The sequence below is a fragment of the Anolis carolinensis genome, chromosome 2 (assembly GCF_035594765.1).
Source record: "Anolis carolinensis isolate JA03-04 chromosome 2, rAnoCar3.1.pri, whole genome shotgun sequence".
Taxonomy (NCBI): Eukaryota; Metazoa; Chordata; class Lepidosauria; order Squamata; family Dactyloidae; genus Anolis; species Anolis carolinensis.
The window spans coordinates 194659444-194681909 of record NC_085842.1 but is presented as its reverse complement, the minus strand read 5'-3'; the positions used below and the strand labels follow the sequence as shown (position 1 = coordinate 194681909).

At 40.8% G+C, this 22466-nt stretch overlaps 1 protein-coding gene across 1 annotated transcript in view; it reads left to right on the top strand.

Annotated features, from left to right (window-relative positions):
- LOC100560431 (A.superbus venom factor 1) overlaps positions 1-22466 on the top strand; it is a 65523-nt gene that overhangs the window by 29245 nt on the left and 13812 nt on the right. Inside the window, exons 18-32 of the mRNA XM_008103738.3 lie at positions 337-448; positions 2924-3009; positions 3165-3304; positions 5487-5699; positions 9257-9320; positions 10801-10887; positions 11717-11920; positions 13764-13839; positions 15871-16033; positions 17299-17394; positions 18772-18922; positions 19560-19723; positions 20410-20568; positions 21292-21442; positions 22267-22321. Of these exons, the coding sequence (XP_008101945.3) occupies positions 337-448; positions 2924-3009; positions 3165-3304; positions 5487-5699; positions 9257-9320; positions 10801-10887; positions 11717-11920; positions 13764-13839; positions 15871-16033; positions 17299-17394; positions 18772-18922; positions 19560-19723; positions 20410-20568; positions 21292-21442; positions 22267-22321 (1921 nt within the window). The remainder of the gene's footprint in view (positions 1-336; positions 449-2923; positions 3010-3164; positions 3305-5486; positions 5700-9256; positions 9321-10800; positions 10888-11716; positions 11921-13763; positions 13840-15870; positions 16034-17298; positions 17395-18771; positions 18923-19559; positions 19724-20409; positions 20569-21291; positions 21443-22266; positions 22322-22466) is intronic.

Genomic DNA, 22466 nt, shown 5'->3' with positions numbered 1-22466 from the left:
TTGGCTGTTTATTGAATAGTTGTTTTATATTGTATTATGTTTTTTGTTTTTATACATTTTATTGTGTTATATTTTTAACTATGTTTGACTGGGCTTGTTCCCATGTAAGCCGCCCCGAATCCCTTCGGGGAAATGGTGGCAGGATACAAAAATGCATTTATTATTATTATTATATTATGGTACAGTGATATTCATTATATCCCTCTAAGCCACAATTTTATTCTTTGCACAAGAAAGTTTCCCAAAAAAATGAATCTTTGAATCCATATCACCCCACTAAAGGGGAAATCCCAATACCAGGATAATCACAACCATATCTGTGTCATGTTTTTCTAGGTGACAATGATGAATTTATCATGGATGAAGATGATATTGTCTCCAGGACTGAATTTCCAGAGAGCTGGTTATGGGAAACAAAAGTACTGACGGAACCTCCTAACCATCAAGGGTATAACTGTTCTACATCCTTCTCTCTTTAGCAGCCTACTTTTCAGTCTGGAGGCAAATTAAATTCACGTACAGAATTCACCCAGGGTCACACAATCAATTTTGACTATAGACCACTGAGAGTGTTGCTAGAGATTTTTCCAATATTAGACCATATAAGAAAAAGGCTAACAGATAGAACCTAAATGGAACCCAAGCAAGTTTTCAAAGCTCCACTGGATTCTTCATGAGGCAATGATGTCAAAAATCTTACGGTAGGAAAAAAGAGGATGTTATAATCAAAGACCTACATTTTATCAGTATGAAGTTAGTTAAGATGCTCTGGAGGGATTTTCATTTTGTAGACAGAAACCACCCCTCTGTCATATGTGGGCATTGGGAAACAGACTGAATCCACACCTGCAAAATAATTCATCTTTTCCTTGGTTGAGGACTTGTTGGAACACATGATGTTCCTCTGGTTTTGAAGTGAGAGCACTTATTTTACAGTGTTTCCACATTAACACTATAATCCAGTTTGGAACTGGCTTGAGAGAAACCAGTTTCATTGCAGGGTTATTGGATTGCCATTTTCAGAATCTGTTTGGAGCCAGGAAGATGATTATATTAACCATGGAACCTGGCCTCAGGTTTTTAAAAAAGGGACAGTGACCAATGGGAGCGGAGATAATCAATTACACTTCCCAGGAGATCAATCAGTCCTCTGCTGCCTGGTAATGTCCACGGGGTGTTTTTTGGCAGCCCCCTTTTCGGATCCTTTACTGCTCTTCAGCATGGGCGGGTGTCGACAATGCACTCCGCATTTTATGGAGACACTTTCACCCTGTATCTGAGGGCCCTTCCAGACAGGCCCTACCCTGTTTCCCTGAAAATGAAACAGTGTGTTATAATAATTTTTGCTCCCAAAGATGCTCTAGGTCTTATTTTCAGGGGATGTCTTATTTTTCCATGAAGAAGAGTTCCCATTTATTGTTGAACAAAAAAATGAACAGTAGTTGTCATGACAAAACAACGTAACCAGATAAACTGTCAATCCTATCAAGAATTTCTTGTTACTACCATTATTTCCTTGTACAACAATCTATGGTACGTACATTTACCGATTCTGCATGCTCTGGTGTTCTATTCAGCGGCATGCTTCCAAACAAAAACTTTGTTAGGTCTTACTTTCAGAGGAGGCCTTTTATTTAGCAATTTAGCAAAACCTCTACTAGGTCATATTTTCAGGGGATGTCTTATTTTCGGGAAAACAGGTATATCCCATGGTCTGATCACAGGTTTTCTGTTTTAAAGTGGATTATATGAGTCCTCACTGCCAGATAATCTAGGATAAACAGAAAACCTGGGATCAGAACCTGGGATATAGGGCCTGTCTGGAAGGGCCCTGAGATACACTCCCATCTGCTGCAGTGCATTTTTTGGCTGAAAGACTTTCCTGAGACTTTTTAAAATGTGCTATATACCCTTGTCTATATGCACTGCAGCATGCATTGTTGGTGTGAGTTTTGTGGCCACCACAGCCTCAAGTCTGCTTTAAAATACATGATAAGGTTAATGCAAGAAATAGTCTTCCAAGAAATTTAGGTTTGACTTTTTGAACCTGGCAAGACATTGGACTTCTGAATTGCCTTCACTAAGAGATTTTTGTCTCCCATCTCAAACTTATCTAAATACAGATACTTACTTGTAATAGAGATAAGATTTGTATTTTTATGTTATATAAAAAAACCTATTTCATTACAGTACATTTGATGTTTCTACAATTTCAGGAATTTACTACTTCCTGTATACTCTGACTGAAGAAGGAGCCAGTAGTGCTTTGAAAGCTTCCATGATGTATTTTAGTTTGCCCAATAAAGATATTCCTATTTTGTGGATTTGGGATGCTGTATTTTGCTATATGGCCAACACCCATCAATATGTTTCCTTCATTTCCATGTGAGGAAGAAGCTTTCACTAAGTTTTGATGCTGGAACTATCTATCCCTTCTTTTTTGGCAGTAGACTCTGAACAAGGAGAGTTTATTTATAAAATAATTTTTTTAAAAATCAGCAGTTCATCTTAACCGACTTTTTATTAGAGAATAGACATGGATCCCCTTAAAAGTTAGTTAACTGTAGTCACAATGAATGAAACAAATTAAGGTTCTTTACTTTTACTGGAACTGGATGTTCTGCTGTGGGTGCAGCTGTTTCTGGAAACAGAAAACACAAATACAGCGGCTGCCACCCATCTTTAATGTGTGGATACTTGGGGGGAGGGGGATGCCTGGGAAAGTTTACCTATGTCCTGGTGTGTTGTGTGTTTCCCGTTGCCACTCCATTTCACTGGTGGCCACTGGCAGGGATAAAAAGAAAATCTTCATATAAGCAAGGGAGAAGTTGCCCATATAATGAGCACATCTACTTCCCACTTACTTTGCATACTGTAACCGCTGCCTCCAGATTTGACATGGCACCTTTCTTCTTGTATTTAGGATCTCAACCAAGATAGTGTCTTTTTACCTGAAGGATTCCATCACAACCTGGGAGGTGTTGGCTGTGAGCATTTCAGAAACAAAAGGTAACGCATCCTAGATGGTCCCAAGAGTGAACTATTATGCTAGGCTGCAGCAAGCTTACCTTGCAAACCCTAAGAAATGCTAACAAGACAGAGATTTAATGTATGAATGTTTTTGATCCTCCATCTGCTTCTTTCTTCATTAATTTTCCTTACAGGCATTTGTGTGGCTGACCCTTATGAAATAATTGTCATGAAGGACTTCTTCATTGACCTAAGGCTGCCTTACTCAGTAGTCAGGAATGAGCAGGTGGAAGTTCGGGCTGTTCTCTACAACTATGGAGTGCATAAGATCAAGGTAGACTTTGAAATCTGGACAAACGTCTAATAATAGGGAGCAAGTAAAGTTGTGGGGGGGGGGGGAGCAAGGAGAAATAGAGACAACACAAGCACTGAGAAGAAAAAGACATATCTTTATTGGCTGCAGTCCCATTGTAACACCTTGGTCTTCATAGACTGAACCCCATGAATGGATTCATCCATTGGCTAACCAATGCACTGCCCAATCCACCTTGTATACAAACTATGGGAATTGTGAAAATGTGGACAACATTTGATCTCCAGTCTTCTGCAACTCCTCCTTTTCTATAGGAATTTTCAAAGATAATTGCCAGTGATTCTGAAATTACTTCTGCCAGTTCTTTTAGGGCCCTTCCAGACATAGTGAAGTCTTGGGACTTTGTCCCTACTCTAACCCCCAAACTCGGACGTTCCCTTGTGGGGTGGCTAGATGCCCTCCTAGGTCAACAAGAAGTTGACCGGGGGGGGGGGGGTCTCTAGCCGCCCTCCACCCCACACCCATTCCCTCCCCCAAAATTTACCCCTGTGACCCGCCAGTCATGCAGGCACCTCTGGAAAGCTCTGTAGTCACATGAGAATGATGCTTCAGAAGGGGGAAAGGAGGGGAAATTCCTCCTTCTCCTCCCCCTCCTGAAGTGTCATTCTGATGTGACTACAGAGCTCTCCAGAAGATACTGCATGACTGGCAGGTCCCTTGGGTAAGTTTTGGGTGAGGGAATGGGGGCTGGGAGGGGAGGGGGGCACCATCCCGCTCCTCTGGGTTTTTGTGAGCCTGAAGAAGCAGGATGGCTGTGGGAAATGATCCTCAGGATTGCAGAAGCAATCCCAGGAGTCAGTCCCCACAAGCCCGTCACCTTTAAAGATCTGGCTATTAAATTTAGCTTACTCCAGGTCAAAATGGATTTTCCTGAAACCTCATTTGGACACCTCAGGCTAATTCATATCTTGGCCTGAGTTTTAGGGCTGTGTAGAAGGGCCCTTGGAGCCCCAGTGGCGAAGCGTGTTAAAGCATTGAGCTGCTAAACTTGCAGACCGAAAGGTCCCAGGTTCAAATCCCAGGAGCGGAATGAGCGCCCACTGTTGCCCCAGCTCCTGCCAACCTAGCAGTTCGAAAACATGCAAATGTGAGTAGATCAATAGGTACCACTCCGGCGGGAAGGTAACGGTGCTCCATGCAGTTATGCCAGATGACCTTGGAGGTGTCTACGGACAACGCCGGCTCTTCGGCTTAGAAATGGAGATGAGCACCAACCCCCAGAGTCAGACATGACTGGACTTAACATCAGGGGAAACCTTTACCTTTACCTACAAGGGCCCTTAGTAGGCATTGGGTGTAATCATCTGCACTGAGACATAAATTTATTTAGAGTAATCAAATATTTCTATCTCTTTACCTATTCCGTGATACATCTCTCCTACCATCTCACATGTTTCATTATTGTCCAGGTGAGCGCTGTTTACCTTTAGAGAGAAGACTGAGCACCCATCTACACTGACCACTTAGGTCAGTGCAGAGGCAGATCAACCCTGTGACAACCAAAGAATCCGAGGCAACCTGGGATAAGGCTACTTTAATGCAAACTTTCCCTGTGTTAGTCAAAGTCAGGAGAAAATCTGAATTCTACAACAGAATTTGGACTATTCCCTATATACGTCCTATGGGAAAAGTTGGGCTAGTTCTGAAACCAGTCACAACTCTTCCCACTTCCACCCCACGTTTCCCAGGCCTGGGCAGCCAGAGACATGGGATGGTAGTCCCCTTTCCACCCCACAATCTGTGTCACAGCTGAGAGCTGCTGGCCATGACACTGCCTTCCTCCTTTCCCATAGTCACTCAGCTGATGTCACTGCATGCAACAGCCGACAGGTATGAGCCGTGTCACGGCCATAGACCTCATCCTGCTACTCATGTCACTATTACTTTATCCCATTTTAAGTTACTGTTCTTTGGTTCCATCATAACGTTCATTTTTATGTACCTGAGTTGCTGGATGTGACTTGACCACCTGGATAGACATAGAGCTAAATGTGGAGGCTGGAATGAAACGTAAGTTGGATAGCTGCTTGAGGGCAAAAGCAAAAGATCCATGATGTTGATCCAAGGGAAGAAACTGCCTTCTCCCTTGGCCATATTTTTTACATTGCTTTTGAAGATCTTTCCTTTTCTTTTTTGTCTCCAGGTGCGAGTGGAGCTGATTCATAACCCGGCCTTCTGTAGTGCTTCCACTGCCAAGCGGCGCTACAGGCACGATGTCACTATTGGGGCTCAGTCCTCTATGGCAGTCCCATTTGTCTTGGTCCCACTTGAGCTGGGATTCCATGACGTGGAGGTCAAAGCGGCTGTCTGGAATGTGATGGTGGCAGATGGTGTGAAAAAGAAGCTCCGGGTTGTGGTAGGTATTGCACTAGGCCAGTGATGGCCAACCTATGACATGCGTGTCAGCACTGACACACCTAGCCATTTTTGCTTACACGCTGCCGTATGCAGATTGATTGGATGACTATGTCTTTTGTGGCCAAATTTGATGCAATTTGGTCCAGTGGTTTTGTTGTTTAGTCCATGGGAGTTATGCACATTACATACATACATACAGTAGAGTCTCACTTATCCAACACTCGCTTATCCAACGTTCTGGATTATCCAACACATTTTTGTAGTCAATGTTTTCAATATATCGCGATATTTTGGTGCTAAATTCATCGATACAGTAATTACTACATAGCATTACTGCGTATTGAACTACTTTTTCTGCCAACTTTGTTGTCTAACATGATGTTTTGGTGCTTCATTTGTAAAATCATAACCTAATTTGATGTTTAATAGGCTTTTCCTTAATGCCTCCTTATTATCCAACATATTCACTTATCCAACATTCTGCCGGCCCGTTTATGTTGGATAAGTGAGACTCTATTGTGTGTGTGTGTGTGTGTATATATATATATATATATATATATATATATATATATATATATATATATATCATTATATTATTATTGTAGTATATTATATTATTATTATTATTATTATTATTATTATTATTATTATTATTATATTATTATTTATTATTCATGACTACATTGAAACTAGAATAGAGAGAAATCAGCATGGAAACTGCAAGAGGTACCATAGATTGTTGTACATGGAAATAATGGTAGTAAATAGTTTTTGATTTATTAAATACAGTTATATATTACAATTATATATTTTTGTTATTTAAACTATACATATTGCAAAATTATGGTTTTTTTCTCGAAGTGACACGCCACCCAAGTCATGCTAGGTTTTTTGGTGAATTTTGACACACCAAGCACAAAAACTTGTCCATCATTGCACTAGGCCCTCCAATTAAATCAACAGAAAAAGAGGCTGTGGCCAGGACAATCTTGTCCTTCAGTGTAGCTAGGCAGCCTAAGGTTTAAGGAGTAACATGAGTAGATACCGGATGTGTTATCACTGTGGCACAAAACACATGGCACGTTGGCCACATCTTCTCCTGTTTGTCCTTATAGCACACTGGAATGTAAAGCAATAATAATAATAATAAATCTTAGGCTGAAGGTGCCTCTGTATTGTAGAATGAATACAGTTGGACACCACTTTAATCTTTGTGGCTCAGTGCTATGGAATCATGGGAGTCATAGTGTCTTTAGACTCCTCTGCCAAAGAGTGGTGATGCCTTGCCAAACTACAGCTCCCATGATTGCATAGCATTGAGCCATGCCACTTAAAATGGTATCAAACTATGCTTTGATGCAGCCTGGGTGAGTCTTTGTGTTGTGGTTCAGAGTCAGAGTATCCTTTCTTACAAATCCAGTTGTAGCAGTACAATTCCATTTTAGCTGCTATGGCTATGTCCTGTGGAATTTTGGGCTTGGTAGTTTGGGAAGATCTGAAGTTCACTAGCAGAAAATCCAAAATTCAAAATACCTTGTGAAAGTACCAGCAACAGATTCCATAGGATGGAGCCATGAGGTTAAAGTGGAATCCTAGTGTTATGATTGTATGATGTGAAAGAGCCCAAGGTCCACAAATAAGAACACACTTTTTGTCCAGAGAGGATTCCAACATGTCTCCAGCTCTTATGGGGTCAATGTAGTGAAATAAAATGTAACTCCCCCTGCTCATCCATGCAGACCACTAGATGACTTTGGTCAAGCCACACTCTCTCAGTCTAAGCCAGTGGTTCCCAACCTTTTTTTGGCCATGCCCCACCTAAACATTTCCAAAATTCTGATGCCCCCACATAACATATAATGCTTATTATTCAACAAGTGAACTCCTTTTCACATGAAGGAATCTTCTAAAAGGCCATTAACTTGGAACTAAACAAGAACAAGGCATCCATGAAAGAGAAAAATAAGATAGCAAATAATTTGAGTAATCTACACTGTACATTTTGATTTTAATTTGAAAAATGTGTTTGTCATTATATATATTTATATTCTGTATATGAGGCCCCTAGAACCATAGGAAATGCAAAAAACATACTGTTAATAACTCATTCTCAAATTGCCCCCCTTAAAAATCAAATTGCCCGTCATGGGGCATGTGCCTCAGGTTGGGGCCGGCGGTTTAAGCAAAAACAAACCCCTTCTTAATAATTTTTGCCATGAAACCTACATGATAAAGCTTTCATGTCTCAATGTTCTAGAATCATGGTAGTTGGAATTTAACAAGGTGTTTCATAGAATCATAGAATCATAGAATCATAGAATAGTAGAGTTGGAAGAGACCACATGGGCCATCCAGTCCAACCCCCTGCTAAGAAGCAGGAAATCGCATTCAAAGCACCCCCGACAGATAGCCATCCAGCCTCTGCTTAAAAGCCTCCAAAGAAGGAGCCTCCACCACGGCCCCGGGGAGAGAGTTCCACTGTCGAACAGCTCTCACAGTGAGGAAGTTCTTCCTGATGTTCAGGTGGAATCTCCTTTCCTGTAGTTTGAAGCCATTGTTCCGTGTCCTAGTCTGCAGGGTACCAGAAAACAAGCTTGCTCCCTCCTCCCTATGACTTCCCTTCACGTATTTGTACATGGCTATCATGTCTCCTCTCAGCCTTCTCTTCTGCATGCTAAACATGCCCAGCTCTTTAAGCCGCTCCTCATAGGGCTTGTTCTCCAGACAATCATTTTAGTCGCCCTCCTCTGGACGCTTTCCAGCTTGTCAACATCTCCCTTCAACTGTGGTGCCCAAAATTGGACACAGTATTCCAGGTGTGGTCTGACCAAGGCAGAGTAGAGGGGGAGCATAACTTCCCAGGATCTAGACGCTATTCCCCTATTGATGCAGGCCAGAATCCACCGTCTCTGTTTAGCCGTTTCTGCCAAAGAGTGCTGTTGCCTCACTAAACTACAACTTCCATGAAGAAGTAAATGTACCGATTTCCACAACTGTTTTTAAAGCAGATGTTTAGGTATACCCATGCAGAACAAAGCTTCATTATACCAGTAACTAGAAGGCTGTAAGTATTTCATATTGGGCTGCTGAGAGTTTTCCAGGCTGTATGGCCATGTTCCAGAAACATTCTCTCCTGACACATCTATGGCAGGCATTCTCAGAGGTTGTGAGGAAACTAGGCAAGTGGGGTTTGTATATCTGTGGAATGTCCATGGTAGGAGAAAGAACTCATATCTGTTTGAGGCAAGTGTGAATGTTGCCATTGGGCACCTTGATTAGCATTGAATGGCCTTGCAGATTCAATGCTAATTCAATGCTAATCAAGGTGACCAACTGCAATATTCACACCTGCCATAGATGTGGGTGAAACGTCAGGAGATAATGCTTAAGGAACATGGCCTTACAGCCCAGAACTTACAGCAACCCAGTGATTCCGGCCATGAAAGCCTTTGACAAAACATTGTTTCCATATTGCCATTTTCTTTAATGCTATAATTGACTCATTTTTTTCTGGTGAGACATTCTCAGTTATCTTTGGACTTTCTTTTTTGCCAGCCTGAAGGGATACGGCGATCGCTTGTGAGCACTATTCAGTTAGAACCCTCTTTAAAAGGAAAAGGTGAGTGAAAGGCATCATTCAGAACTGTGTCCTTTTAAACTTGTTTCTTGAGTCCTGCAAAGAACTCTTAATTGCTTAAACCATTCATCCATCTTTTAAAATGTGTCCAGTCATAGCAGATCTCTGGATAATGATAGGAATTCTTTCTGTTCAGGAAGGTGGCTGTGTACAGACTAGAAGGCATGTAAATAGAAAAAGATGATTGCAGATTGAGTCTCTGGCTGCTCTAGTTAAAATGATGGGATAGCAAGAAATGGGAAGGAGAATGCAAAAGGCCCTGTCCTAAGCTACATTTCCCAAAATTCTGCAGGCACAGAATTGTGTGACTGCCCACTTTAAAACCCTAGTGTGTTAATGTCATAAGTCTAAATCCTTTTCAGTAAGTCATGAAACTCACTGGGTAACCTTGGGCAAGTCACACTCTTTTCAGTCTCAGAGGCAGATAATGGCAAAACATCTTCTGAACAAATCAGACCAAGACAACTCTGTAATGGTTTAACCTTAAGATTGTCATAGATTGGCAGCACAGTGGGAGGAGTTTCAGCAGTGATCTAATTACTGCTTCTTTTCAGCAAGTTGGAAAGTTCGTCTCCCTGAGAGATGCATAAAAGTGATTTGTCTCCAGAGTCATAGCCCAAATCTCAAAGCACTATACTACACTGGCCATTCCATGTATGTAAAGCTCAATCATCTGGGTACACATTTTCATATATTGGGAGTCTAAGCACCAACTGACCTATTAAATCAACAGGGTTTATCTATTTGCTTCAATGGGTCTAGTTGTTATAACCAACATGATTCAGGCTACTATACTATGTACACTGAATATGAGGTGAAAATGTCTTTGTTTCAGAATGCAAATCTGTGTGAACCTTAATAAATAATAATAATAAATTTTATTTCTTCCCCACCACCATCTCCCCGAAGGGACTCGGGGCAGACAACCAAATACAGTAAAGTGCCGCACATAGATAATACATAAATCTGAAATGATAAAAACCACAGAATTACAACTACACACCCACATAACACAATGTAAAACATTAAAATTCATAAAATGCAGTCATAGCTGTGGATAAAAACAAGTTGTTTCAATTGACATAATCCAGTGCTGATGTGATGCCCATAGTAAATCCTCAGATTAATCCTTAAAAACCTATGTAAGTTCAAAGGCTTGCTTAAGTAGCCATGTTTTTAAGTTAGAATGGAAGGCTTGAAGCAAAGGGGCTAGCCGGATCTCTCTAGGGAGGGCATTCCAGAGCCGGGGCATCACCACCGAGAAGGCCCTTTCTCTCGTCCCCACCAACCGTATTTGAGACAGTGATGGGACCGAGAGAAGGGCCTCCCCAACCTTTAATTCCACTTGAAGCTCATTGTTTAAAAAAACAGTGCCATAAACAGCAAAGGGCTTGAATGTGGGTAACATATACAGCGTATTTCTTGGTAATTTTCCTTCTTTTTTGTCTTTTTCTTTCTCCAGATGGAGAGCAGACTGAGCTGGTGAAAGCTCGTAGTTTAGATGATATTGTTCCTAGAACTGAAGTTGAAACGAAAATTAGCATCCAAGGCAAGTACCTGATTTAATACTGAACTTTAGTACTGTAAAAATGAACAGGGTTAGACTCCCTTCCAACCCAACCCCCTGCTGGAACCCAACAACCCCAGGAATGTACCCAGTGTACCTTTATCCATATATCAGGGTTTAATCTCAGGTTTGATTTCAGCAAGCATAAGCGTGGGCAAAACAATACCCATCAAGTCTCCAAGGTAGTTTTCTTTCATGTCAGGAGTGACTTGAGAAACTGCAAGTCTCTTCTAGTGTGAGAGAATTGGCCGTCTACAAGGACTTTGCCCAGGGGACGCCTGGATGTTTTGATGTTTTTACCATCCTTGTGGGAGGCTTCTCTTATGTTGCTGCGTGAAACTGGAGCTGATAGAGGGAGCTCATCCGCGCTCTCCCCAGGCTGGATTCGAACCAGCTACCCAACCTTCAGGTCAGCAGTCCTGCCAGCACAAGGGTTTAACCCACTGCGCCACCGAGGCCTCCTTAGCAAGGCAGTGATGCAATGATTCTGTTTGAAGCGATTCAAAATGCTAAGCCTGTGTTCAGCACCATAGATAGCTCCTTAAAATTTTAAATTGAAACCCAGATCAGTTTTATCATCCTGCTGACACAGAAGTCCCAATCTCCCACTGATTCCCATGGGGAAATGGCTGTATCCTGTATAACAAGAGACATTAGACCTACATTAGGCCTGAAAGCTGAAATTATATCAGCTTTTTCTGTCCTGTGAGCAACTTTGTTCCAGGGTAGGGGAAGAGAGATCCTGGAAGGCTCAATCCACTGAGGCTTTTCTGTCCACAGAGATTAACATGAGTTTTGTGTGTGTGGTTAGGAAACCCTATGGCTGAAATGGTTGAAGAGTCCATTGATGGAAGAAACTTGAACCATCTCATCATAACACCAGCTGGCTGTGGGGAGCAGAACATGATCACCATGACACCATCAGTTATTGCCACCCACTACCTCGACGCCACAAATCAATGGGACAAGGTTGGGTTGAATCGTAGGTCTGACGCCATCAAACAGATCCTGAAAGGTAAAGCAAGCAAGCATCTCTGGATTTGTCCTTCCACAAGCGAATGCAGTGGTTTTCTAGACTGATTCATTCAGAGCCTGTCTAGATTTCAGACTATTACATGGTTTTTCATTTTTGTTTGTTTGTTTTGCATGGGAAGCTACATAGCTAAGGGAACCAATTCACTTGCAGTGGTGTATATGTGTCTGATGCTTAAATCAGATGATTTGGGTGACAACTTTCACACCCAAGATCACCCATAGAGCATGTCCAGCCTGGAAATGCATTTATTAAATATCCAAATCAGAAAGATCTGAAAGCTGCTTCTGATTTTTGTTTATTTGTTATTGTTGCTGAAATTCTGGTTTAAAGCTCTCAAGGTTTGAAGGGCACTAAGCACTATTTATACAGAAAACCACAACTGATGTAGATATGCAAGAGTGGGAAACAAATTTTAAAAGAAAAACATTTTCTGGTGTTTGGGGAGAATTCATGGTGTTTTGAGTCCTCTTGTGGTCTACAGCCACACTTTATTCACTGATAACCTAAATGCTGGCTGTTTTTAGCAAATATCACATTACTATGATGGAAAAAATATTGTATTCATAAACTGTCAAAAATATGTTTCTCAAGTCTCAAGAATAATATGGGACTTACAAGACTTTTGCAAGTCAAACTTTATTCTGCAAAAAAAAAAAAACTGATAACATTTTCAATCTAGAGAATAGCATATCCCAGGCTGAAAATAATATATTTTGTACAGAAATATTATTTTCTTTGTAGAAAATGATGTTTTCTCTACCCAAAAACAAACTCTATATGTGAGTTTTGTTCAGAGTAAGTCTCTATTGCAGCATTTTCAACACAGGAAAGAACATTTCTTGCACACACAAAAATCTTCAGAGAAATATTATTTTCTATGCTGAAAAGGCTATTCCCTGTGCAAAATAACAACAAAATACCAAAAATAAACACTACATAAGAATTTTTTGTAGAATAAGTTACTAATTGCAAGTAGATTTTGTAAACTATTTGAAATTTGAGACTTATTGCTAAAATTACATGTTCCTTTCTTTGAGAATAAAATGAGTGAAGAATTACCTGTATTTACTTGAGGCTAATGCACCATCAAATTGAATGCACGTCTCAATTTTCATAACCCCAAAACCTTAAAAAGTATTTGCTGGTGAATGTAATGTGCAGCAGCAAAAAAGTGCAGTCTTTGTAATTCAGACAAAACAGTGCAAATTACAGTGGCTGCATGCTTATAATTTCTTCCTTAAAAACAAAACTATTAGAACACCAAGCTTTCAGCAATGCAAAAGAAAACCTTAATTTTCTTTAATTTTAATAGGGGCTTCAGGTGCTCTTGAATTAGCTTCCTCTTTTGCTTTGGTTCAGCACTAAGATTATCATATAACACAAATCTAATGAGCACCCTAATTTTGGGAAGGTAATTTAGCCAAAAAGGTGTGCATTAGATTCAAGTAAACATGGTATATGATTGGTCTTTTATAAGGAAGGGAATTATCCTCTATTTTTGAAGAATCTGATTCTAGAAAATAATCTGATACTAAGATGTCAACTGACTTTCCATTTTTAAAAAGAATTTTAAAAATCAAGCTTGGATAGGATACGTTCTCCCATCTCTAGCCCCTTCTTAATGAAACCTTGTGGAAGGCCTGGTGATGATTTCAGCTTTCGGCTGGAATGGGTGACAGAAAGGGGGAAAGAAACAGAAACTAAGTGCAGGATATTTTTCTGCTGGACTTGTGCAGCTGGTGATTCTGTTTGCCTTGATGCATATGCTGTACTAGCACTTAATTTACCCCTCTTTCTCTTCCTGCTCCTCTTGTATTTTCAGGTTATGCCCAGGAAATGGCATACAAGAAACCAGACCACTCCTATGCTGCCTGGATAGATCGCCCGTCTAGCACTTGGTAGGAGCAATACAGCTGTATTTATTTATTTCATGTCAAAAGAACTGCATAAATAGATAAGCTTAAAACTGGTAAAATAAAGGGATCACAAGCTGCTAAATTGTTTTAGAACAAAAACAGGCAACAGCGACCGCATTGTCTGTAGCTTTAAACAGTTCTTCCTCTGTGCCTGAGGCAAGGGCATTGTGGCAAGTATACAGATGCTGAGTTGTTCACTTCACTGACTCACCCACAGCTTGAGAGTAGCCATTTTTCTTTTAGTTTCATGAGGCTGGAGTTTAAGAAAACCCTTTGTCTGTATCAGTAAGTTTGCCCACCATTTTAGATCAGAGTTATTACCACCAGGGAATCTTGGATTCAAGCATGTCTGCAGTTGGTCCCAGGGAGATCCAGGCTTGTAGAAGCCATTTCAAGTCAATAAACCAATAATTAGTTAACCAATAACTAATTAACACCTTGGGCATTGGGTGCCCCAGAGGCCCAGAGGTGGTCCAACAATGAGGCGAATGAGGCGATCGCATGTGGTGCAGACCATGTGGGGGTGCTGTCAAGGGGTGGCGGCGGTGGCGGCGGTGGCAGGCCTGCGCACATGCACAGGCCCATCGACGGGCAGGCAGTGGGCAAGGAGTCCTCAGACAGCAAGGGAGAGCAGGAGGGTGGCCGCACGGACGGTGGCTGGGCCGATGCCAATATTTATCAGCAATTTGTTTGGGGGGGATACCAAAATTCGGGAGGGGCGCCAAAATTCTGGTCGCCTACTCCCGAAAATAACCTCAGGATGGCTCTGCAGAGGCCCCTATACCAGAGGCAGTGAGCAAGGAAAAATTTCATCAATGTTTCCTCTCAGAAATCATCCATGACTGGCAGCTTCAGGAACAATCAGTTACCCTTCAAATTTTAAGTATTGACTTTGTTGTGGGAAAATCAAGTTAGTGCCTGTGTGGAGATAAACCGAAGACCAGTTAATACATTGTTACAATTTGCTGGAGGACTATGGGGACTGGGATTGAAAAATATACAAAAAGTGGGGCATGGGATCCAAGAAACTGTCCCTAATGGTAATAATAATAATAATAATAATAATAATAACAACAACAACAACAACAATAACAAGAAGAAGAAGAAGAACAACAACAACAACTTTGTGTAGCTAAACAAGGTCTTACAAAGTGCTGCTTTCCCATTACAACTCTTGTGTTTGGCAATGGGAGATAATAGTAATAATAGTTATTACAGTAGAACCTCTGCAATTCGAGTTAAATGGGCAGACCTCAGCTCGGTTTACCCAGATGACTCGAATTACCAGGCCCAGGCACCTGCCGAAGGTAAAAGTTTTCTCTGGGTCCAAGCGCCTGCCGAAGGGAGAGGAAAACTCTCCAGCATGAGGCACCTAGCCAGCCAGCGAGTGGGTGAGTGAGGAGGACTTTTGGAGCCCTCCTCCTTCACCCACCCACCCATGCCTCGGCTCCCTCGCCATGCTGGGGCTGGCAGCACCAGCACCCAGCATGGCGGAGGAGCCAGCCAGCGAGCAGGTGAGCAAGGAGGACTTTTGGGGCCCTCCTTCACCCGCCCGCCCATGCCTCGGCTCCTTCGCCACGCTGGGGCTGGCAGCACTGGCACCCGGCCTGGTGGAGGAGCGAGAGAGCAAGCCCACCCTCCATCCCTTGCTCACTCACTCACCCGGCTGGGTTCCGGCAGCACCGGGATCTGGCAGTGTGAGTGAGGGGAGGGGGGAGGAATTTGGCTCGGTCTACACGGACGCTCGGACAAGTGGGGCTAGATTTAGCGAGGTTTTACTGTATTGGGGCAGGGAAGCTGTGAGAGGATGAGGGGCAATGGCGCTGGCCTCCCTCCCTCCCTTCCTTCCTTCCTTCTCTCTCCTTCTCTCTCACTCTCTCCTCCAACGGTGGCACCCACCCCCAGCTGCGGACCTTATTTTAGGTCTTGCAGTCCACCCATGGGCTGTGGTCCACGGGTTGGAAACCACTGCTTTAAATAAACCTCAGGTAATGCATGCTATTCCTCTTGCAGGCTAACAGCGTATGTAGTGAAGGTCTTTTCCTTGGCTTCCAAAATTGTATCGACTATTAGTGACCAGATTGTCTGTGGAGGTGTGAAGTGGCTGATTCTAGAGAAGCAAAAGCCAGATGGCATTTTCCATGAAGATGCCCCTGTGATTCATGGAGAGATGTTGGTATGCTTTCTTTCTGCTATTTCTGCAATCCAGGGGATTTTATATCCAGAAGAACATAAAACTGATATTAAGTAACCGGCTGTATTGTACCACATAGACATAATGGATGAAAAAAGGCAATAAAAGTACAGAAGAGTCTCACTTACCCAACATAAACGGGCCGGCAGAACACTGGATAAGCAAATATGTTGGATAATAAGGAGGGATTAAGGAAAAACCTATTAAACATCAAATTAGGTTATGATTTTACAAATTAAGCACCAAAACATCATGTTATACAACAAAATTTGACAGAAAAAGTAGCTCAATACGCAGTAATGCTGTGTAGTAATTACTGTATTTACAAATTTAGCACCAAAATATCATGATGTATTGAAAACGTTGACTACAAAAATGGTTTGGATAATCCAGAACGTTGGATAATTGAGTGTTGGATAAGTGAGACCCAACTGTAGTAACAGAATCTGATGGTAAAATGGAAGCAACGTATGAGTAATTTATGTATAACTAAAATAAGGTAGCTTTCAAGGGAATTGAAGAAGGAAATTGAATCACCAGAAAACAGAAGGCTGCTTCAGGTGTAGACAGGAGAAGAGCAAGGAAGAAGCAGAGGAGATTTAAACAAAACACTGAAGGTGTTCTACAGAAGAGAAGGAAGAGTAGTCAAGAATGTAGAAAAAGATGAAGCAGAGAATAAATCCAATGACAAATAAGTGGGGAACTTTAGCTAAGAGGCCTAGGACTGTGAAGTTCATTTAATCTAGTGCAAGCCCCTAGTTTCATTCAAGGGTATAATCTTACTTTTTTATGCTGTTTCTCTTCAAATGTTTTGCTCATGGAAGGAAGAGATGGCATAATAGCTGTGTTACCTTTTGAATGGCAGTTCTAGAATCCATCTTGCTGGAAACACTCATTTTATGTTTCCTGGTAGAAACAATATTGTCGCTGGTTCTGGGGAACACTAGAGGAAGTGCAATGATCGGAAATTATTTCCAAATACACCGTTTAGTTATTTAAATTATTGTATCTTTCATGCTCTTAATTCCCTTGGGTTTTTGGTTGTCTAATATACCCAGGTTTGCTTGTTTCAAATGCCATCCATAGCGTGTACTGGCTGTTGCGGGAATCTGTGTCAATGAAATTTTCTGTTCTGAATATTAGTCCGAACTCTAACTATCAAAAGAGCTGAATCTATTTAGGAGCTCCTTTAAAGTCTGTCTCCTGCATTCAATTTGTGCTTTCCTTTGTCCTCTGCTTCCTTTTAGGGAGGCTATTTGGGTGCTGAACCAGAGGTATCATTAACAGCTTTCGTCCTGGTTGCATTGCTGGAATCCAAAAGCCTCTGTGAGAAACACGTCAACGTAAGTACATGTGCAATAAGAAAGACTACAAGAGGTGGCAACATATTATAAATAGATTCCTCATTATTTTCCATTTTGTTCCTTTTCTGATCAATGCATTATTTTATCTTTAACATTACAATTTGCCAAGAGCCATGACCAGCCCAACTTGTTGCATCCTCAATCCAAAGCCCTCCAGAAGTTGCTGGACCATAACTCCCAGCATTCCTTGTCATTGGCTATTCCTGCTTGGAACTACAGTCCAGCTACACCTGGAAGGTGTTCCTATCCCACAGTAAAGTGTGTGCTGTTTTACACAGACAGCTCTATTCTCTATGAATGATTCACCAACAATTTGGAATGGGTCAAAACAAAAGGATAGATCAAAGACAGGAATGATGGCCAGGTTAAGTAAAATGAAGGTTTTGATGAAAAATCTTAGAGAGGTCGTATGGTTGGATGATATATTTTTTTGTTTTTGTTTTGATGAAGATGCAGATTTATTCCCTCCCCTCCCTCTAATTTTTCTATATGTAGTCTAAAGTGCATCATTTTTCAAGAAAATTAAAAACCACCACTTGGCACCCATAGGGAGAAATACAATGTGACCAAGAGTAAGCTCATATTTTGTTGCTACTGTGTGCCTTCAGGTCATTTTCAACCAATGACAACTCTAACTCAAACTTAACACAAGGTTTTCTTGCTAAGATTTGTTCTGAGGGGTTGAGAAACATTGCCTTAGAGTATCTTACTTATGTAGGGATTTTTTTCATCCATCATTTGATTGCTGTTCATCCTCATTCTTTGTCAACCAAGTGGAACAGCATCAATCACAGAATTAATGGATTGTTTCAAGTTCCTTAATTTAAAAAGTTGTTGTCTTTGACTATGTAAACATGCCAGCTTGAGCCCAAGATTTTCAATTCCATTCATTCTTTTTCTCTCATTAGCACATTTCTTTCCAAAGTTTATGAACTTTGTAATTTTTTGCCTCCTTTGCTCTCCTATAATGCAGTTCCCTTGTTCCATTTTGAGATAATGGCTTCAGTCTTGTTAGGCCTTAGTAGGCCCCAGCCAGACTCCAGATATACAATCTATTCAATCCTTTTATTACAAGGGAATTCTGTTGAGCATCTGAGAAGTATCCAACCAGCACATCCTTTGAACCCATGGTGCCCTGGTTTTCCCAAATAGTAAAGAGTATCTTGTGGCAGTTGGTCCAGACTGCTTGTTTATGTGGGTGAAACATATAAGTGTTCACATAAGCAGGAGCTGCATGAGTATTGGGCCCTGATATGATCCAGACATCAAATGCTTCATGTTTGAAAACAGCTTCCCAAATTACTCTAACACATGCATACCTTGTTTCTCTTCTCCCCGCTGCAACTTTCAATGTAGGTTCTAGCAAGCAGCATCAAGAAAGCTGCTGACTATTTATTGAAGAAATATGACACATTGCAAAGACCTTATACCACAGCGCTGACAGCCTATGCTTTGGCCCTGGCAGGGAGACTGAAGGATGACAGAGTCCTCATGGAAAAATCAAAAGGTACAGTACCTTTGGAGCAAGCACCAAACAAGCCAAAGGCTGCCCATGTGAAGTGGAAATTTGCATTCCAATTTTTTTCGCAAAATAATGTATGCAAATCACTCTAAGGCTCATACTTGTTCATTTGTCTAACGAGCTAGGTTGGAAGGAAGACTGCAGTTTATTGAATTGTTTTCATTCTGCTCTGGGTGCCTATTCAAAGCTGCATTGGCATCCTTGACTCAGAGGACCCTGCTAAACTCCTGGTCAGATCAATTGAAAATTAGGTGAAATGTCTTATGTCCAATTAATGCATTGTTTTCTTAGGCAGTGCCCAGTTACCATTAGCAGAAAAGATAGTTAATTTACCCCTTAATTACCATACAATGTAATTTTGGGACTATCCAGACATTGTTAGTTCTCTCAGAGTATGCATGTGTATATTTCAATATCTGTATCTAACTATATCAGCATTGTAGAAGCATTTCAATGGCTGCAATTGAGATGGAGAGCAAGGGACTTTAAAATCCAGAGGTAGGTGACAGTCTGTTTCTTATGGAAATTGATGGTATTTTAAGGGAATTGAGGAGGCATTTAGGACTATGAGCTTACATGCCCTCAAAAGCTGTTCAGCCAAGATCTTTTTCTATTTATTTAGATGGGAACCGCTGGGAAGAAAAAGCTGCCCGAACCTACAACATTGAAGGCACCTCCTATGCCTTGCTGGCTTTACTGAAAATGAAAAGGTTTAAGCGCACTGGCATTATTGTTAAATGGCTGACAGAGCAGAGATATTATGGAGGAACATATGGACAAACCCAGGCAAGCATTTTTGTTGTTCTGTCACTGGCATTTTCCTATTAAAAACTATTTTTCATTTAAGACTGCTTGAAAATGAACCGTCTCTATCTGGTCCTTCCACTTCAGACTGCAGCTGGAGCTTCCATACAGAACAATTCCCTGCATATATAAAACTAGAATGTAATTAAGACAGGATTTATGACAGGGAACTCCCTGACATACCATATGGAGAGACTTTTTCATACAGTTGAATTTGTACTCACATGAAATGCTTCCACCTGCAGTTTCAAGTGGTACAACCCAATCACAGGGATTGCTAAACAATGGATGATAGCCACCATTAGCATAAGTTTCTTGCCTTGGAAAGTGAATTATGCAGAAAAGAAAAAATAGGAGAAAGGTCTTCCTGTCCATTATCATAGGAATACTTGCATGTTTCAACCTGAAAGTTGAATAAGTAGCAGCTTTGAAAAAGAAAGGAACTTATCAAAAATAGGAATGGCTCAGCCTGTCTTCAGTCCACAAGTCTGAGTCCAAACTATGTTGTCAGCTCTGGAGCTGCAGCCATAAGTACATTAAAGAAAGTGTGACCAGAAGTGTGGGCCTGCTCTGCTTATCCTCCATTCCCTTGGTAACCCTTAGCACCAGACTTTGGCTGCGTATTCTCTTCAAGGTGAACTGACCCCACTTTCCGCCTGCCATTTCAGGCAACCATCATGGTGTTCCAAGCTCTTGCCCAGTATGAGATTGACATACCTTCTCACGAGGACTTAAACCTGAATGTTGCCATCAAATTGCCAGAACGTCAAGATCCAATTCGTTATGTAATTGACTATGAGGGTGCCCTTCTGGCCAGGACAGCAGAGGTATAGCACTTTTTTAACAAGTATAATTTATTATTTTACCTATTATTTATATGATCAAACATTATTTATGCTCTGGAAATAGTTGTTCATGTTTTATTTAGATTTCTCATCCACTTATTGGAAGGTCTGAAGTCCAGTTAAATTCTAAACTGCTGTCTATGGTTTCATTTGCAAGTGTCTTGTGTATCTCCACCAAATTGCAGTTGGTTTAATGCTACTATTAATAAACCCCATGAAAAATGTTGGTTAAAGGATTTAAATTATTCATTCTTGGTTGGGAGAATCAATTTTCTCTCTGCAGTAAGAATGTTTTTATTAAATGGGACACAACAATTTCGCTCTTTTTTATTTTAACAGAAATTGTGCACAAGCGAGAATTTTAAAGAATCTCATGCAGGAAAATACAATCAAATCACTCCAAACAGATGACCAGCTTCTGTTTAAAAACCTCCTGAGAATTTGATTAGTGCATCTTCAGAAATAAGGGGAAAGGAAATGTTTTTCATTCACCTCATGTGATCTTATGGATCCCCTTCTAACATATTGCTCCATTGGCATGTCTATGCTAAAATGTCTATTTGCTTATTTATTTCCCAGATTGAAGCATATTGTTTTAAGGTAGATTACTAGAATAATAGCACCTCTGTACAAACACTATTAAATAAAATCAAACAATTTGTGAGAATCCATTACAAGTGCATACTAACTCTGGTTGTTTTTTAGACTAAGCTCAATGAAGATTTCACTGTTAGTGCCTCCGGCAAAGGAAAAGCAACAATGACAGTTGTGACAATGTATAATGCACAGATGAAAGCAGATGAAGCTCAATGCAGGAAATTCACCCTTGATGTTAGTGTTGAACCGCTAAAGCTAAGTAAGTCTGAGCGGTAACTCCGTTTTGATCAAAATTGTAGATTCTAACGAATGCTAGATTTTGCCCTCTAGTTTAAATGTAGTACAGTTCATAAGTCATAGTGACAGTGTTTTCACAGTGTTGATCTGGAGGATGTATACATGTGTTGAACAAGACACTCCAGTTACCCATTTCCCTGTTTGTTTGTTTATTTTTCAATTTTAGATTTGTCTTTCGGGTTTTTGTGTTTCTCCTTAGAGAATTGTAGGCCAAGACTGAAAAATCTAATTGACTAATGAAAGAGACTCCCATAATGAAATAGATTTGTTTATTTTCAATCATTAAAATTAATATAGGGACTTATATTGATAGCAATATGGGTGCAGTTGTGCAAATTCACCATTTAAACACTCAACTAAGGGAGCAAGAGGGCAAAAGAGAGGCATACGACAGAGAGTAAAAGAGAACAAAAAAGAGATAAAAGAAGAGCCAAAATTGTTCAGAAAATTATGGAATGGTACAATGGTCATAAAGGATAACGCCCGGTTTTATTCCAGACCAAACTTTCATGCATGTATCCTTTTTCATGAATTAGAACACAAATTAGAATGTAGACCCTTAACAGATCTTGGGGTACTTTGTGAAAATCTGCCATTGTAGATTGAAGACGCCTATTATTGGGTTGTCAGAAAAGGGAGGGGGTGAGAAAAGAATACATTTTTCATGGAGACCAGTGCTTCTCGGACAGTCAAGGCTTTTCATTGGAACAAATGGCCCTCCATTTAATGCTACATAGAGGTTATATGAACAATGATTCTTTCCCTCTTTGTCTTAATAATCTCTAGGTGAGAAGGAGCTGAAGGGATCTCTGCAAATTGTCAAGATCAAAATCTGCACCAGGTAAGAGTGCAAGAAATTCAGATGAAGCAGCAGAAATTACTGCTTTACAAGGAACATTTTCCGAAAAGGTTCTCTGTTTTCACAAGTTTGAGATATGTTGAGTTTGGTTTGCAAAGCATTTTATTTATCGTATCAGAAGCAAACT